Raw genomic sequence first — 19,895 nt, forward strand, 5'->3', positions numbered from 1 at the left:
AAGCTTAACTTTAAAGATGTAGTAATAGTTTCTTAGTAAACCCTCTCCAAGATTAGATAGCTAAATCCTGCAGCCTTCCTGCAGTGTCCTCTTTTGTCTGTTGAATACAAACTCTTCCCTTTCCATAGCGGAGTCGTAAGCAAGCTTCAGCACTCACGGGTGCGTAATAAGACACTGCTAATACACTTTAGAGCAAGGTGCACTTCTGCCTTATTTATGGAGACAGACATACAGGTTGAGGACTTAATCATACCTGATAAATCATCCTAGAAAGTCTATTAGAACCATATGCTGATTTTGCATTAACGTGGGCATTCTGTTTTCAGTCGAATAAGATAGTCTTCTGTGTTTTCCCTTCCCAGTATTCCCCTTGTCACCCCCTTCACCCATGTTTGTGAACTATTTATGTGTTTAAGTGGTATCATTTGTGTGCAGTGGGAGGCATTAATCTCAGGAATATTTTAAATGGAAATTGGTGAAAGAGGAAATAAAAAAGCCAGACTCAGTAAGCCTGTTATGGCTATAGCCATCTTTATTTAGTGGGAATTCCATACCTAGAGCCAAAAAGCTAAGAACAGGAAACACCAATAAAGGATTCAGAAAGCAGAGGAATGGTCATCACTCAGCACATGAGCATTTTGAACCAGTTGCTAAAGCACTGCAAGAGGGTCCACAACCTTTGTGATGTCTAGCTTTTTCCCTTCTATGTAGTGCAGTAATAGGCTTCCTTTGCTTTCCTAATGGGAGCCACATTGGTTCTTAATTGATATGAAGCATTATTTATGACTACACTTTATATGTGTTTACATAGAGCTATGGATGGTCAAATGGGTCACTTTCTTGTGCATTCAAACTTTTATTATCGCTAGGGTTCTTTTTGTATAAGAAGAAATGTGCAAATATGGGTACATTCTGATCAAAACTAAACTGACACAAAACAGTCACTAGTCTTCACCAATCTGCACTTGTCTGTGCATTGCAACATGGAGAGAACCATGTTGTACCTGGATGACTATTATTTTCTCTCTTCTCCTTATTTGTCCTAATTCAAGTGTGGTTCATCCTGAATTTCCAGGGTGTTTTAAAATGTTTTTATCAATGTTTGCACACATTTTTGTGTATATTTCTCTAACAAATGCATTTTTTGCATGACATTTTGCTTAATATACACACTTTTTCAAAGCATCTTAGTAATAATAAAATTACTATAGTAAATAGTAATATTTTATTTTCACAAATAAATGTATCTTCTGCACATTTTCCTGAGTGAAACATTGTGGGCATTTGGTGACTGAACTCCATTGCAAGATGGGAAGAAGTACACATTTAGGAGATCTGATTTTCAGTTTGTGGATTGGTTCGTAAGTGCAAAACAATGTAAACTCACACTAAAATATGAATTAAAAAAATCTTCCAAATCCCTAAAGGTGAAGAGCCTATAAGAAAAAGTAGGCAGTAATCTTAATTTAGCACCCCAAATGCTATTGAACATAGAGACATAAACCCAGATTTAAATTTAGGGTTTGGTTAAATGATTGTTATTTTCTCTTTCCAACACATTCAGATTTTTTTTCCTTCAACATCTCCATTCTGTTTACAAAAATATTGTGAATTTTGTTAATTTCTTATTTAAAATAAAATGAAATGACATGATCTGTGGCAAAATAGATCTGTCGGTGATTTTCTCCTTGCAAATATGTGTAAAATTGCATCCTATATCATCCATTCACTTAATTGTTACTGGGTGATGCAGCTTTCATTTTTATTAAAGTCATACTATGGATAGACCCATTGAAATAAATGGGGTTTAAGCTAGACATCATTACTAATTTCAGTCTATTGATTCTGATGGATCCACCCTGTGTATGATACTGGATCCAACCCATTATTAAGTAAGTGCACCTTGAATTCTTTTACCTTCATTCCAGTGCTAATTGTGTGAAGCACAATTCCAAGAAGGTTTATTCAGAAGCAAATTTTTCTGAATTCAGCTCTTAAGTTCACCTCCAATATGTGAGTTTTATATGACTTCTGATTTTGTTTGCTGTTTAACTGAATGGAGAAAGAAGATTCAAGAGAGGAACAGTGGTTGTGTCAAGTGGATTTCTTTCATCTTACACACATTGCAGCAATCTATTTCTAAGCCTCTCTCAGGATTTCCGGGGCTTTTGCAATTGGGCCTTGTTTCCCACTTCCAAAAGGCAAGTTTCCTTTTTGTAAAAGAAATGCTGCTGCCGCCAATGATGATATATGCAGCAAATATCCACTACAGTTAATCCCACAATGCAGGTCCTTAATTTGTGCCTCAAGGTCAAAGGAAAAGAAAATAGAAACAAAATAGGAGACATAAATCCACTAAAGTAAGAACAGCCCCCTAGTAAAGCAGAGGATCTATATTTGATATGTTAGGTATTAGTGGCAGCTAACAATGGGATACTGAACATCCAGCCTTAAGCCCTTTATGTTGCTTTAGTGAAGGATTGTCCTTTTTTTGGCCTCTACAAGCACTGCAAGACATGTGTGTACAAGCTCACGTACTGTACGTTTTGGAGCCAGTTCCATAAGAAGCAACAGTTCCCCTTTTCCCTTCACGTTTTCTGTAATTGTTCTCAAGAAAAATGTCAACATAGTATGAATCAACACATGTTCCTAAAGCGGCCAGACTGCTACATGCAATTTTCAGTCCTGCCCTGCAGGGCCAAGGTACCCCACCACAGTTGTGTATAGCAGAGGCATGCAACATGAGGCCATCTTTGGTCCACCAAGTGCTGCCACTTACTCATGCTGTTCCCCTGAGTCAATTGTCTGCATTTGGTAGGAGGTAGGAAAGGCAGAAAATGTCTTTGTTCTTTGAGGAAGAAATCCTTTGTGGGGCAGAGAGGAAAACCACATCGGTTTTACCTGAGAATCTCCTCTCATAATTGGCTTGTTCTAAAATGTTGGTATAATCTTAAAAGATTGCAGAGCACAATGATGGAGCATAATTATTAACTAGACCATAGAGTCAATTAGGACAACATTAGTATTCCTCTATTTTGTTTTCCACCTACTCTAATCTCACAGTGATACAGCCGGAAGTGAGCAATCACAAAAATGAAGCTGAACAAAATATCAGTATTACCTTTTAAACAAACATTCTTTTGCATGAGTGAAGCAGCCACTGAGAAAAAACTGGTAGTTGTATACCTATTCTCACAGCTATACTAAAACATTTTCAGTAGTTCCCTGATTAGACAATTCAAGGCTAAGTGATCAAAAGAACATTACTGTGACAAAGTAATAGGGTTTATAAAAAAGCAAATGGCCATTGCCATAGAAGATTTAATTTAAAGAAAGAGTCACTGCACTTTTCCTTTTAAACATTTTAAAAGCAGCTGGCTGGTAAAGTCTTTTGCTTCAAAGTCACTGATTCCATTAAGAAATCATTGACAACAATACGAGTGATCTAGTTCTAATCTACTTACATGTATGTTTTCCGCTCTAAATTTCACATCCCCATATCTTAGATCTATCAGCTTTGCTTTCAGTTAGTTAACATATGTAGATTTCTAATTACTGCTTCAAACTTTAACAGGTTCTGTTTTGAATCCTAGTGGGAAATTTCAAAGAAAATATATTTTAAAACTAGTCTTGGTAATTATAATTTTAGACATAAGGATGCATAATTTCTCATCAAATATACCCAGTCTATATAAATATCTGGTTCTTTAATAAAAGCATCTCTTGTGCTATGTAAAAGGTCACAATGCTTTTAAAATTAATGCAGTTAGTATCATAGTAGTCCTGTGCAGACAACTATGTGGGGTAAATTAATACATGTGTTGAGATTCAGTTTTTTGGCCAAAGACTATGAGATAAATGGAGGCAACAGGTATGATCACATTTCATTCTACATGCAGTCTATCAGACACTTACCCCCAGGATAGTGAATGTGACTTACTTCTGAGTAGACATGTATAGGGTTGTGTTGTTAGTTGTGTGGTGTGATACACAGGAGTAATAAGAATACAAAGACTGAAATGTTGAGAGCAAGAGATCATTCTATTCCTACCTGATTGAGACGAGCTCATATTGGAAAACTTCCCAGAGAAAACTCTCTTTAAAATGTTATTTGGATTAGTATTTTATCTTCCCTTGTTGTGTGTGCCAGAGACTTAGTTGCTGAGATTGTATTCTCAATTGTTTTAGGCCAGATCTTTTGGTGAGATATGAATTCTTGCCACATCATTACATACAGCCTATCACTATCAATCCTTACCCTAATTGTCTTCCAGTATGTATAAATGTTATACAAATTTAAATAAAGCTAACTTAGTGAAGGGACCAAAAAGAAGAACTGAACCCATGAAGGAGAAAAAGGGGTAGAGCCAATCATGAATGTAAAACAAAAATGAGTTGGGTCCATATTCAGTCATAAATGCAGTAGACACTGGACAAAATCAGGACCTCACTAGTTCAATTTTAAAAATCCAACATGCACATACTTTGAGTATGTTGTTTTTTAAAGATATCTGTAACTTACTGGGCAGTTCATTTTCTCTCCACACACAAGAAGGGGAGCTTTTCCTGTCACAGTTGTGTGGAAGGAGTCCTTCCTGTCCTTCCAGTACCACGGCTGGTAGTCCCAGGTGCTGCATGAACTTGGGAATAACGTAACATGAATCAGTGGACCCTGGAAGAAAAGGTCAGAGAGGATCTGACCTCCAAAGCACATTTGACCCCCTCCCCCACCATTTAAGGGCCCAATACTAAATGGAACTTAATATGAGTAGAACTGTAGAACTATATAGAACTGTTCTGGTCATAAATACATACCTTTTCCCAATCCCAAAGAAAGCGAATTGTCCCTGCCCTCAAAAGGAAGGGGGCAAATCCTACATCAACCCAGCTACTCCACTACTCCATTCTCCACCTGATATTCCTTGCTCCTCCTTTGCTATCAGAGCCCCTGGCCAGGAAGATACTGTGTGTTTCTGCATGGAGCATGAAGCATCAGAGGAGGCATCAGGAAGGGAGAGAGAAGGAGCTGGGAGGAAGAGGATCAGGTACACTGAAACGATCCCTTTTAACTTGAAGTAGGGATATGTGAATCAACAAACTGCTTCCCAAAGGCAGTCCTGACTTGTGTCTATATCAGATTGTGAGCTTTGTTTTTAATTTTTGCATAAAAATAATGTGTATGTTATGTTCATTTCCCAAATGCATGCATCAGTTGTGCATGTTTTTGAAATGTTCACCTTTTATTCCATTAAGACATTCATACATGTGATCATAGTTCATGATATGGCTAAAATAAGATAATCAAAACTGATAAGACCTATGGCAACAACAACAATGATGATGATGACGATGCTATATTTCACAGAAAAACAAAGGTTGTCCAAGAAAGAACTACAATGGATAGGGTACATGTCTTTCAAGCTGAGCTCATAGTGATTATAATTGGAAAGCATCAAGTTGTGTGACATAGCTACTGCCATGTAAAACCATATGATAGGAAGGGAGCTTGACATCAACAGTATGTTGCTTGGAAGCCATGATATACATCTTCATACTGATCTGAATGTGAATGCTTCAGTGGGAATTATAGTGACAGACAGATTAGCATAATGTAATTGGCTGGTAAAGTCAACTCCTCTTCAGGAGCATTAGTCATATTGTTTACTGCAGGAAGACCAAGACAGAAACACATGCATACTCTGTGTGTGCGTGTGTGTGTGTGTGCACGTGCGTGTGCACATTTTATCTAGTCCTCTTTAGGGCATGGTAATAACTTGGGATAGTATCAGTGTAAAAACAGAGCCATATACTTTAAAAACATCTTGAGCCATATACTTTAGCTTCTAAACTCAGAAACTGGTCCACTCTTTGGACTTGGTCTTCCACATACTTAAGTGTGACAACAAAGCACCAATTCATAAGAACCCGGTATCTAATCTAAGTGGTATGCCTACACCTCTCCTCCTGCCCTCAGAGTAATTCATTAACAATCATATAATTTATTTACAAAGATGTGTGCTATCTTCTCCCTATCAGTTCTGAATCCAGAAAACCACAGAGGCCTTGGTTTTTCTTGGCCTCTATCAGTGACCCTTCTTTATTGCTTTGCTGAGTCCAATAGATCCATGTTTACTGAGCAAAGGCTTTTGCCAGTCAACACACTCCTGTTGCTGTGTATGGTGGCAGCCACCTCTGCATCTATCCCATGCCCACACTGATGAGCAGTTCCTTGAACTGGGGTAGGATTCCTCCGTCCCCTAAAGTCTGCTTGTGGGCCATCCAGCACTGTGTTGGATCACTACAGCTCTTTGTCACCTTTCATCAGGAAAGAAGAAGCTGGTGATGGCCAAGACCTTGTCTCTGTAACCTTAGCAGCCTTTGCTCCTATTCTGGCTTGCAAAGGCCTGCTACAGCGCTTTCCTCTCCTTAAAATTTTTGGCAAAAAAGTCAATTCCTAGGAAACAGAATTTTCTCCATAGCTATAGGTGCTCTTGTCCAGTTATTTCTTCTAAACATGGATAGTTTGGTATGCATATTTGCAAAAGCAAATAAAAGACACCATCATGACCAACTTGTGAAAGTTCAAGGTATATTTGAATACATTAAGAACTACAAGATTGTCCTGAAGTTGCTATTGGTAGTTTATAAATAGCTTACATGTTTTTGGAAAGGCTTAACATTAAATATTAATGCAGTGTAATTTCACATTTTTCTATCTAATTAGCTATACTGCAAAATGTTAAGAGAAAAAATGGTTTAAATTCCAAAAAGCACCATTGTTCCTTATTAACTCCATGGAAAAACTATATATATGCAAATTGCTGTAATGTTGTGAGTACAGAGGGGCTTTTATTTGGATTGAGGTATTAGTTATTAAAGGTATTTGAAACAAATTTCTTCTTTTGCAAAACTGTTTGTTTGTCCCAAAAGAAACATTTTTGTTTTTGTTTTAAAGGTCCAGAGCAGCATGTAATCTTTCATTAGCAGATACATCTTTGTTTCTTTGCTTGCTTTAAAATTGCATTTAGAAAAGGAAATCAGTTTGCACCACTGACATTCTGCCAAATTCCTGTTTTATAAACTCTGCAACAGGCAATTTCAGGAGGAAAAATACTCCAGTATTTATGGCTTAAACATTATTAAAACAAAATATAAATACAAAGCTATCGGTCCAATTGAATTACCCTGCTCCGTTGTCTTCAGTTAACAGGATGTAGTACAGTTTATCCCTACGCAACATACACTAAATGACCCTAATTGTGCTGTACACATTTAGTGTTGCTGCAATTTAACTAGAACAGAAGAAGCGCTTTGTGTGGAATGCTGCTTGAATGATGATCTCAGGCAACTGATTGTGAAAAAAAGACCTTTAGTCCACACAATGTATGAGTTCTCCTTTTTGAAGCTTGAAATGTACTTCAATCAGTGTCCCCTGAAGGCAGCATGTATTTTTCCCTTCAAATAATATATTTTGGCATTAAAATGTAGTGGTTCATGACACAAAGTTCCATGCATTTTTCAAAAAAAAAAAAAAATCCAATCCTTCAATCTGGAATTCCTTTAAAACTCTATTCCACCCCACAAAATTTAGTTATATGATAGTTGCTGGTTCATCCGGTATACATTGTATACTATTGTGTGTTTAAAAGCATATGTTAAGAAGATAATCTGTGCAGATACTGAAAAGATTGTGGATGGTTGGCTTAGATGAGTTTGGAAAACAGGGGGCATCTTTCATGATTCATTTCTATTGATAATTAGAGGGCATCACTAATTAGATAATGTCACAAAAATTAAGATAAAAGACCAAAAAACACTAAATCCATTGCATTTTTGAGCAGGCCCTTGGAAGAGTTACTGATGTTTACACTAGTTGAGAAAGTCCTTTTGCACTACAAGAGTTAATGCTGTGAGAGTTTTCTGCGGGAAGTACTGGTATATCATCACACAACCAATATATGTCTTTTCAACTGATACATGTCTCTTATGATGGTAGCTCACCAGGCCATTCTTTGGCATCCATGCCCTAAACCAAAAACTTGGGATGCAAATGAAAAGGACAGCTTGCAAAGATCTCAGCTCCCTTTTTGAGCTTATGGCATGACTTACGCCTTCCAGACTGTCTCTGCAATTATCCCATGATACTGCGTAGCCTTCAGTTCACAGGATGTAGTGCAGTTTATCCCTGTGTAACATACACTAAATGACCCTAATTGCTCCCTCCTTTTGGAAGGTAATATCCCTGCTCAACTGACTAACATTTTCAGAAGGAAGATTTATGTCATGTAGCTTTAGAGGAAGGATAATAACAAAGCAACATGCTTGAAAATAAGAGAAAATAAAATAGGCCAACCTCACTGTCTTAAAACACTAGTACTATAAATCTTTCCAAAAGCTTGGTCATGCAGCTGAGTACCAGGAAGTTCAGAATACTTTTGAAGGCTTGTAAAGCTATGCAGCTATAATTCGGAAATCAGAAATATGAGAAAGGTGCAGGGTAACAGGTGTAACAACCATAAATATGTTCTTCCATTTCCTGTGCATGTCATGCTTGAAAGCTGTTCTATTTATAGTAGAACTTCATGGTCAAGCAAGAAATTACTTCAGGTAATTTTTACCTGGTTGTTATGGTGGTAATCCTGTCTAACTCTTCTGTTCCTCATCTCAGCATCAGCATTTGCATATTGGATGGGATTATCATCATAAATAGCTGTGGTGGAAGCTGCTGTTGAGAGTTTTGTTTGTCCGCACTTTAGAGGATCTGACCAAGATGCAGTTGATCTGGCTCTCATGATGAAGAGCAAGCTGCTTCTCTAGAGGCAGATGGGTGGCAGCAGAGAGCACTGGTCAAAGTTGAAGGGTTTTCAGGCTGGTAAGATGTCATCTGTCTTCAGGACCAGTCCAAGGACAAGACAGTGCCTTTCTATGTACAGAAGCTGACTGCACTGGAAGTTGAATCACTCTTTAACACCAGTAATAGGACATCTTCCACCACACCTGAAGGTTCAATTAGGACACGTGGTTCATAGCTCACACTTTCAGCTTCTTGCTGCCACCTCCCAGGAACTACTGCCCGAAGTGACTGGCTCACTCTGCCTAATGATAGGGCTAGCCGCGTCAGTGTTTAAACCAGAAAGATGTCAGCTCTGATCTTTACTGGAATAATATATAACAGATACTTAGGTCTGCTTCTTGATCTGTGGCATGTGTGTGTGCAATCTCTGTCTTCAGAAACATGACAGAAATGTAGATGGTGGAAAGCAATTGCTAAGGGGACTAAGGGGACTGCTTAACCTTTCTCTCACACACTGATTTTGCCTGCCAGATTACATGGGCCGTACAGGATTGAGGTTCTGTTTCCCTTGTGAGATGTAGTTCTGTCCTCTGTGAAAGCACACATGACATGTTCATTTTAGTGCTGGTCTGTGTTGCAGCTTGCTACAGCTGAAACATAACTGGCACCGTTTCTTAGGCTTGAACTGTCTTTCTGAAAAGAAGGCAGTGCTGGAATATGAGCAAGCAGTGAGAGAGAGAGACAGAGAGAGAAACAGAGCCTCAGCATGGTGCATCAAAAGAAACCCAGGGCTGAATTCATGCTGGCTGCACAGTGCTGGGATTTCTAGGACTTTTATTCAGAGATATAGACGGCCCAACATGTTTCAGTTTAAACTGGAGCTGTGCAAAAATCCCTTCCTAAAATTCTCTACCCCGTTTTTTTGGGAGAAAAAGTGGGGAGTGGGTGGGAATAAGTCCACTGAATTTCTTTAGGAGGAGTAGAAATTCAAATTCTGACAAGTAGGATCATTAAACTGGTAATGGTTGTAATCCAGCTTCTTTCTTTTCCCAAATGCTTTTTTGCTTTGTGGCATGGCTGTTGTGCAAAGCAGTAGCATCATATGTGTTGATGGCTTGGGTCCCACTGTGTATTCTCCACAATAATATCTAGCATATTCCTATATATGTAGGGTTCTATTAACTCCATTTGCTAATAATGAACTTCCCACATTTACAAAAGTGTGGATCGTGGAGCAGTTATTCAGCAGAATCCACATGCAAGTATCAATTTACAGGTTTATAGCCATTTTTCATCAGGTCTTATATTCTATTAACCTTCAGTTTCTTAGCGTGAATTCCTCTATGAAGTTTAAATCTGTTCCTGCTTCTGTTGGTTCATACTGACTATGTGGATTATGCATAATTTTTTCTGTCAGTATAATTTGCTGCTGCTGTAAGTCACAATTCCACAATCCAACTCTTTTCTGCTACCAACACTTCTCTTAAAATAGTTAAAAACCTCCTAGTAGCTTGGTCTAAGAGGTTTAGAAATGAGACTGCTGCTGTTATTACAGATAAGATGAACTATTAAATAATCTTGTTTATTAATGTGATGTTTGTAGATAAGGGAATATTAAGTTTGTTTTGGGTTTTTCAAAAGACTGCTTATTGACAATTTTTAAGGACTCAAGAAACGTGTCCATTCACTTGCAACAAGGGCCCAGATCTTAGATACAGTCTTCCTCTAACTTGCAATGCACCTTCTATTTTGCTTCTGGCTATTTTGACCATTAATGGGCATTTTAAACCCCACTTAGGTAACCTTCTTGCTGAAAAACCTTTATTTATTATATTTATGTCTGCCTGTTTTCCTTCAAGGAGCCTAAAGAGGCTTGTGTAATCCTTCTGCTTCTCTTGATATCCTCACAACAAACCTGTGAAGTAGGTTGGGCTGAGAGTCAGTGACTGACCAAAAGTTACCAAGTGAGCTTCATGGCTGAGTGTGATCTAGAATCAAGATCTCTGGGGTCCCAGTCCGGAAGTTTAACCATTACACTCCAGTGGATCTTAGGGCACCCTCCCTAAGCACTCCCTACTCCTAATCTTTACCAGCCATTAAGGGCTGTCCCAAACAGGAGGAATAGCTTAATATTAATCCCTTAGCTTTTCATGTTCTTTTCAGACTTTTTCTAGTACTTCTAATACCTCCTATCACCCAGAAGACCTCCCTTTCTCTAACTACCAAAAGACTCTGCCACTAATTGTCAAATCCTTAACTGCCTATTGCTATCTTTTACACCAGGCTAGAATTCCCAATCAAAACCCCAACTAAAATGATTACAGGTTGCTTCTCTCTCTCTCTCTCCCTTGTAAAACTGGTCTTCAACACAGTAACAACAGTTCAGGCCTACGCAGATGTTGAGATTTACAGATAAACCATTATATTCATAGCATTTCTTCACACCTCTTAACAAGTGTGTACGAGGTTCCAAAACTTACCTTGTTTACCGATAGCTGTTGCAACAATAATCAAAGAGCAAAGTAAGCTTAGTTACGAAAATAACCATCTCTAACTAACATGTCCATGGCAACTAGAGTAAAAGTACAGGTTTTTTAAATTGTCCTAGTTGTTATTCTGAGTCTGTCAAAGCCTATTCACTTAAGATTCTTTGCAAATCAAGTACAATAGCATCAGCCAGAATACTAAATCAATTTGCCATAGACAAACTGTGAAAATCATTTTCAAATGAAATATTTACACACAAGCAAATGGATATGTACAAAATGTCTATATTATAAATCATGAATCAGATGTACAGAAGGGTAATTATTCAATTTCCAGTCTTTTCAATTTGTTGCACTGTAAAAGTGAACAGTTACTTTTCTTATCTTTAGAGCAAGATCTATTACATGCAGTTTGCCAGGAGCCAATCACTTTTCCTTTTGTCAGCACTTCCAGATCCCTAATTTTAGGCATGAGGGAAACCTAAACAAACCATAGTATCCAGTTTGTTCTCTCCATCCCCATTTTACAGAATATTTCAATGCATAATACTGTTGGAGGAACCATGGCAGCACCTGGGGCACACCAGCTCTCAAATCCAAGGATGCCAAACCATGATACCAGCATTGTGATTCAGCAAGCCATGCCATCTCCACAGTCAAGTTCAGTCATAACACAAGCACCTTCAACAAATCGGCAGATTGGGTAAGAGCACCTTTTGATATGATGAAGTGTTTGCCTAGATATTACGCCAACATGATCCATGATAAAATCTTAATGACATGCATGAATTATGTCCTGTTTTGACTACTTAACACACTCTTCATGTGGCCGCCCTTGAAGAGTATTTGGACACTTTAGCTGGCCTGGAATGCTGCAGATAGACTTCTGTCCATGCCTAGTTACAAGGAGCTTGTGACTCCTTGGTTAAAACAGCTTCACTGACTCCTAGTCTGTTTCTGGACTCAGTTCAAAGGGCTGGTTGAAATCTGTAAAGCTCTACATGACTTGGGATAGTTCTTCAGTATGAGCCTGCATAAGGTTTTAGGATCTTCAGGGAAGGCTCTTTTCTCAGTCCTGCTGCTAAGATTGGCATATTTATTGGAGATGCCAGAGAGGGTCTTCTTGGTGACTGGTCCAAGCTCTGCTTTTCAAGAAGGCAAGGTTGGCTCCTTCTGTATTATCTTTCTGCTGATAGGCAAGGAGATTTTCTTTAGGCAGGCCTTTGGCATGTAAGTTAATCTGCTGTTGAAGGGAATTTAACTTGTTGCGTCCTGGCTATGTCTCTAGTTATGTCTTTTAATATTGCTTTTATGTTATATTTTAATCAGGAGGTTTATTGTTAGCTACCTTGAATGCCATTTTTGGTGGAAAAATAAGATATAAAATTATCTATTTAATTAAAATTAATTATTAAGACAAAGCAGAAACTAATTATTTATAATTATCAATAGTAACTTATTTATAGTTAAACTAATTATATGTACTTAAAATAATACATACTTAAAACAAACCATCTGTTTGTTTATTGGGTTTATAGGAATATATGTTGGTTATACGCATTGGGTTTATGTGATAAATATAACTTAATATATAGATTTGCTATCCTAACAAGAGATCCCATATTTCTTCTGCATAGTTTGAAGCAATTAGAGCAATACTAATCATAGCTGGGAGTCAAGATAATAGCTTTTCTTATTCATAGGAGACTAAGAGTGTTATGCACAAGCAGAAAGAGGAATATTCTATAAGGGCTGACTGAAAAATCTTCTGCCGAACTCCAAAGTCAAGCCAACTCCACTCTGTTTAGGCTGAACTTTTTTAGCCAGTTTCACGCAGTCATTTTTTTCAGAGAAAATGCTCCTTTCCTATTGATGCTTTTATCTTGCAGTGTTTGTTTAGAACATTGGAATCTTCCACCCGCTGATTCATCCATTGTGATGGATTTGTGGAATGTGGTTCCATGAGTGCCATGTGTATCTGTTGACTAATATTATTTTATCTCATTTGTATGGTAGATAAACACTTTTTCAATGATCACAGCACTGTGTATGGTTGTGTGTGTGTTGTAAGCTACAAATTAATACAATACAGCACAATATGATATAATATAGTAATATAAGCTACGCATTTCACAGTGTGTATCACAGTGCTAGAACAGTCATCTAGCACTGTTTATTCATAAATGTATATCAGGCATCTATATAGATATAACTATCTTCTAACCAAGGGTTCTTTTCATTGCTTCATTAGATACCTTTCAGATTCTTCTCTTTATCATTACAAAGCTTGTTCAAAAAAATGAAAAATGCGTGTAAAAGCCAAACAGCATGACTGAAATAGTTGCACTTTGTATGTGTATGAAATTTTTCAACATTTATCATTATATACAGCTTGGGTAAGGATAAAAGCTTATGTGAAATATGTATTACTGGGAACATCAGTTTGTACTTAAATTTGAACTGAGTTGCTGGTGGGATGCTGACTACAAGATCAGAAGAATGGATTCCCTTGTGAAGGAACTTTAAAAAAAAAAATCCAGAGGTGAACAGCCTGCAAGATATGCTTGATGATGACCCCTAAATATATCAGGCCACAATGCTGTAATGGTCTTATTGTGTATTAAATGAGAGCAGAATCAGACCCTCAAGGCTATGGAGAATTGTACTGTAGCAACATTCTGATTTTTATCACAACTGTAGATAGCTAAGTGTCAAAATATGGCCCAGCCACCTGCAAATGTTTGTAGTGGCCGCGGTCCAACAAAAACAGCAAATGGCAAGATAAGGTTTCAGTCTGTTGCATTCACTCTTGCAAGAGAGACTGGGATCCATCAGTGTTCATGTGCACTGCATTCCAGGGAACAGAATTAGGTGTGTTTGGAGAGGCTGTAACTTTTAGTTCCACACTTTTCTAGTTTTTTTATTTTATTTTATTTTATTTTTGTTTCCTTCTCCTCCTAATTTATTCTCTGGCTCACAGATACAAGTCTATAAAATGGAAAAGTTCTAGATACCTGACAAGATAAGCATTGCTGTGAACTGATTGCAGGTGGTGCGTTAATTTTTATGCACATTATTTTAGATCTTCATGTACTTTTGCTACTGAATTGGCTCTGAGTCAGATTAATGAGACAGAAAGGAAAAGTTGAATGTGGCAGACTTCTCCCACAAGAAGGCCACTTGTACTTCTGCTTCAGAACCAATGAAAAACTAGGGAGAAAAGCTTTGTGTAAACAGCTCAGATGTTGATCAGCAGTTGTTTTTACTTTTGAAGAGTTATTATCTGTCTTTTCTAAAGGAAAATGGCAGAAACTGCTACGTTTACTTGATTAACAGCAAGCAGTATTCTTAGGAATAAGCTGTTTTGGACAGTATGCTCCAAAACATCTGTGGAATAACACCATATAAGTGTTCATTTCAAAGGCAAAGAAAGCAGATAAGGTGAAGCTTTATGAGTTTCCCCATTTCATTGCAGCTACATTTCATGCAATTTATTTCTAAGTTCATGGTAATATATAGCCATTTTTATTTCAGAAAAGGAAATATATGAATAGCATCCTTCCACAAAGAGAATTAAGGCTAGAAAGTCTGGTATTTCTTGGAAAATTCCTTCATATGATTTAATTTTGTTCTAGTAGAAGAAGTGTCTCCAACTGACTGTAAGCGTATGTGTTTCCTAAACTCCTTTATAATCTGTGGTTTGTCACCACCAAAGTTTACCAAACACTTCGGAACCATTTGTCCACACTAGATTTATTTGGTTTCTTTCAGTATTTTAAAATTAAAATACATGGATACATATTGATGTTATTTTTACTAGATTGTCCAAACAGGGCACAATTCTGTCATTAGCTACCTCAGTTATTGAAAGCTACTGAACTCAGAGGTTTCTGATCAACCAGTAAAAGGAAGGAGGAATGGTGGATCTTCATCTCCCCACCCTCCAAGCCTCGAATTTTTATTTTTATTTCCATTTGTTTAATTATTTGTTAAACAGGCTTTTCAGCCCATGTTGAAATGGTGCTTTGGAAGGAAATGGAAGGAGGCAGAAAGTTCAGATCAGCTGGACTTTTGCTTCTGCTCTCCTCCCCTCTCTGTCCGCCTTCTTCCTTTCCCACTTTCTGAAGTCAATTCTCTGAGCCTGAAGGGCAGCCAGCAAGATTCTTTCCAGACTGGCTACAAGGGATTAAGAGAAACCTATCAGATCTCTGACTTTGTTTTGTGAGTTTGAACTAGTTAGGAATCTTTTGGATCCTATGTTTGCTCAGAAAATGTTGTTGGGCCATAGTATTAAGACATCAATTTTGTGCCCACTAGGAATGAAGTCTCACTGAACTTGATTGGGCTTACTTGTGAGTTGACATCAGTAGGATTGGACTGTGAAGAAACTGAATGATTTTTAACATGGTTCACCAACAGCATGTAAGGGGTGAAAGAAAACAGGACAAAAGAGGAGAAATGTTGATAATCTGATAATCTGCTGCCAATATTGGTGCTGTGCTAAATTGTAAACTTCTCAGAGCTGTAGGTAGCAGAATGGAATATCTCTAAGTGTAAGCAACAGAGATTTCTATGGGGAGTTCAGAAATTACTTCCCATTCTTGGGCAGTTATTGGTTGCAAAGTTGCATATGTTGTAAGCTGTTTGACAACTCTGGCTTTTACCTCATCGTCATAAAAAGTGCTCATGTAAGCATTCAACATTCCTGACTCAGATAGACCAAATAGTTCCTTCATACTGGCATTCCTATAATACAGGGAATGGCAGAAAGCAGATCTTTAGGTGCTTTAGACCTCAATGTGCAGAAGCCACTGCCCGCAAAGGTCAGGAATACTGGAAGTTGAAATCTAAAACATTTGTAAATCTACTTTCTTTCCACCTTTGTCTTAGTATATACAGAAGGGTGGACTGGTTGGTTTTTAATCAGGTAGTGTTTAAAAACTTGGAAGTATTGAGAGTAGAGCCATCTACAAGTTTCATAAAAAGTCTACCAAATGAAATACTACTTCTTTGTATCTTGGTCTAGAAATATACATTCTTTTTGACATAATTATATATGCACATCACATAAGAACAAGGAAACTACAACGAAGCTATTTATTGTGTCTAATCTCCTAGACTACCATCACCTATAATATTCAATCCAAACTATTTAGAGATCCTTCTGGCTCCCAATAAAAGCTACTTAAACTGGTGCTCATATCTAAACATCATATCTAAAGGCTTACAAGTTGATTGAAAAAGCCCATCATGCATTACATGATGCCAGTGTGTCCCTCATTCAAAAATATTAGCCTTTACAGAGTGGTATAAGAGCATTAATAAAATTCTGAAGCAAAAAAACTATAGAGTAAGAGTGTCTCTTCATTTTTTTCCAAATATTTGTTGAACTGCACTTTGTCTAAAGATCATGGGGTGGAAAAAAGAAATTTCTCCAAATTAGGGGGTGCCGAGAGAATCTTAGTTCGATTTGAATCTGAAATTGGGTTTTGTCTGTCACCAAATGCCTGCTTCACCACTCTGAAGCAAATAACAATAACTGTGGCAGGTTCATATGCGGCCACTAGTTTTACAAAATAACCTCCTATCTTGCAAACCATTTTTATACCATTTTGAATTCCATGCCTGAGAAAAAGTATATAAATGAAATGGATACTGTTGGAAAGGCATAATGTTTTCTCTACCAGAGTTAAAGAAGGAACCAAATTATTGGAGTCGCAGACTGCAGCATGGTACTCAATGACTTTTCTACAATAGGTCAAATCAGGCAAGGTAGAGGTCACATCAGGACCTTGGACAGCACACTTCAGGAAGTGCTGGTTGAAAGATTCTGTCAGACAGAAGTCAGGCAGAATTTGGTATTTCAATGATTCCACAACTGCTCACCGCACTTAATTGTAATTCTTAAAGCACCATTATTTCTGCAGTTGCATACTCCTGTGTGGTCAAGGGACAGGAAAAGCTGCTGAGAAAAGATCTCCAGGCTCAAATCTTGATGGAAAGGCCAGAAAGGTATAGATGTTGAGGGAAAAGGCCAGCACAAATGTCAAGGGTTCCTCCCTGAAGTGGAGGGTGATCTGTGAGCTAAGGTGGAGGAAAAGTACTGTTTTCAGAGACCATTTTCCAGCTCACTTCTCATGTTTGTAGTTTATCTATAGTGCTTAATTTGCACCACAGGAAGCTGTACCATGGACTAAGGACTACAGTTGGTCCTGTATAAAATATGGTAAGCCAGTGACAGTTATTTCAATGAGACATGCATCCTGTTCAGCTTGTGTAGGGACTGTAGAACTCTCCCAAAATTGATCCTTGATCCACTTTCCTCATTAAACAGGGCATCCAATCACAAGGAAGCTTTTAAGCACACTCAGTTTTCTACATATATTCCTCTATTGTGCAGAAAGCAGTGAGTGAGGATGCAGATCATGAGGTAGGGCTGCAATAAAACATTAATTAATATTTTAACTAGAGAAAAATGCAGACAAGTACAGAAGATTTTTCAATTTGTGTATTACTTTGGGAAGTATGAATTAGATAAGTTTGCACTGAGTCCAAACAAATCAGTTTTTGTTGCTAGTATCCCAACACTATTTCCTTTAAAAAAAATTGGGCCTACAGTTTTGACTCACTATTCCCAAGGGTTCAGGTTGGGAAAGCAAAACTGTGGGTAGTAGGAAAGGACCAGGCATCCTAAATATTTTGAGGAATGCTTTTGTTGTAGCAAATCTGTTACTGTTTCTTTCAGAGGCAAGAAATTATTTTATAGCCCTTAGCTGGAGTTGGGCTGCAAGAACAGCAACAGCTGGCCTAATTGTAAATGAAACCTACATTCTGTAAAATAATCTGCTGTTTAATTTATTACTTCTGCAATGTTTTATGGAATTCTTTCTTTAAACATGAATAGACAAAGCCCAAATGTCTTCCAGCCTCAGAGCTCTTAAAGGAAAAAGGACTCCTGCATGGAATAGAATCTGGACCAAAACTCAGTTCTAGACACCCACAGTAACAGCACAAGAATGAACACATCTTAACCTGGTAGGAAGTTATGCGAGTAGTTTTTCAGAACAAAGAGATTGAATAAAATGAAGGCACGGTTATATATGGAAGCTGGTCCTGTATTCTCTTGTGCATGGTCAGTTTTATGTTTATATTTCACTTGAGGGCAACTCCTTAAATATGAGAAGTTGTGCCCACTGTAACTTGTCTGTAGCAATTAATATCATGAGTCATCAGCCCAGTATTTTGGGACATGGTTTGCTGAAAGTTAAATGAACAGGTCAGAGGCTTTGGAATTCTTGGGTAGTTAACAAAACAAAGTTGGTTGAAGTAAACAAGCCATTTTAGATGTTTGTGTCCTGTTAAAACGCTAATAAAATTCTAAGAAATTAAGAGATTAACATCCAGAAATAATTTAAGTTTGAATAAATTTCTTGTAAAATGTCCCATTGAATATTCAAAGTTGTGTTCCTTCCGTGTGGTTTATGTTGTTAAGGTTTCCTGGTACAGTTCTGAAATTAGTCTTGACTGAACACATTTTGTCAGGAGATTATAAAATGACAGCTTGCTCATATGGCAGACTTCTGACTGCAGACCCTGTTGGTGCAGAAAACTTTTCTGTGTCCAATGCCTCAATATTTCCATGTAGCATACTTATTTATTTTTAAAAAATGTATACTGTTCACTCAGCTGTGTTGGCTCTCTGAACAGTTTGTTCAATAAAATACAAAAACATAATGCAATATATTAAAACACAGAATATCAACCAATGAAATACTCCAACTAAACAATAAGTAAAACTAACAGAACAATTTGCAACGTCAATTAAGCAAATTAATAGATACAAAAATGCCTGAAAGAAAGCAAGAATAAAACAAAAGCCAAAGCAAAGAAGTAGAACAAAGATAGGTATAAATAAAGTGCCATGTGGTGCAGTGGTTTAAACTGCTGTGCTGGTTGATTGAAAGGTCACCGGTTCAAATCTGCACAACGGGGTGAGTTCCCATTGCTCCGTCCCAGCTCCTGCCAACCTTGCAGTTCAAAAGCATGCAAATGCAAGTGGACAAAAAGGTACCACTTCGGTGGGCAGGTAACAGCGTTCCGTGCACTTCGGTGTTTAGTCATGCCGGCCACATGACCACGGAGACTGTCTGCGGACAAACGCAGGCTCCCTCGGCTAGGAAACGGAGATGAGCACCGCCCCCTAGAGTCAGGCATGACTGGACAAACTGGCACTGCTGCACTAAACTTATTTATTGGGAAGTAATTCCCATTTCTTTCTATGTAAATTGTGTCTTAGTAAGAGAGCTTGGATTGCAGACATAGAAAGTAAATTGTTGTGTCACATTGTTTGGCAATTACATGCTCCTGAGTGACATTGTTGATAGGAGTCACTAAGCAAATCTATATATTGCACAAAATAAGTGACAAATGAATATGCCACTGAATAATACTGTGAATTTCAGATGTCTGTAGATTAGGAATGTATGAAAGTTTTGCTTTGGCTTTGATCAGGATCTAAGTAGTTTGTACTCTGTGGGCTGAATACAGGATTGGATGCAATCCATTGTAAAACCCCATCCATTTCGGAGCTTGCAGTGTGATTTACTGGCTTCCCC

At 37.8% G+C, this 19,895-nt stretch overlaps 1 protein-coding gene across 7 annotated transcripts in view; it reads left to right on the top strand.

Annotated features, from left to right (window-relative positions):
* The window catches only part of CREB5 (cAMP responsive element binding protein 5), a 278,443-nt gene that overhangs the window by 74,532 nt on the left and 184,016 nt on the right, over nt 1-19,895 (top strand). For all 7 annotated transcript variants that reach the window (XM_044450653.1, XM_044450658.1, XM_044450656.1 and 4 more), the window contains one exon: nt 11,811-11,983. In XM_044450653.1, the coding sequence (XP_044306588.1) occupies nt 11,811-11,983 (173 nt within the window). The remainder of the gene's footprint in view (nt 1-11,810; nt 11,984-19,895) is intronic.

Source organism: Varanus komodoensis, unplaced genomic scaffold (genome assembly GCF_004798865.1).
Source record: "Varanus komodoensis strain SLA01 unplaced genomic scaffold, ASM479886v1 scaffold68, whole genome shotgun sequence".
In the NCBI taxonomy this organism is placed as follows: Eukaryota; Metazoa; Chordata; class Lepidosauria; order Squamata; family Varanidae; genus Varanus; species Varanus komodoensis.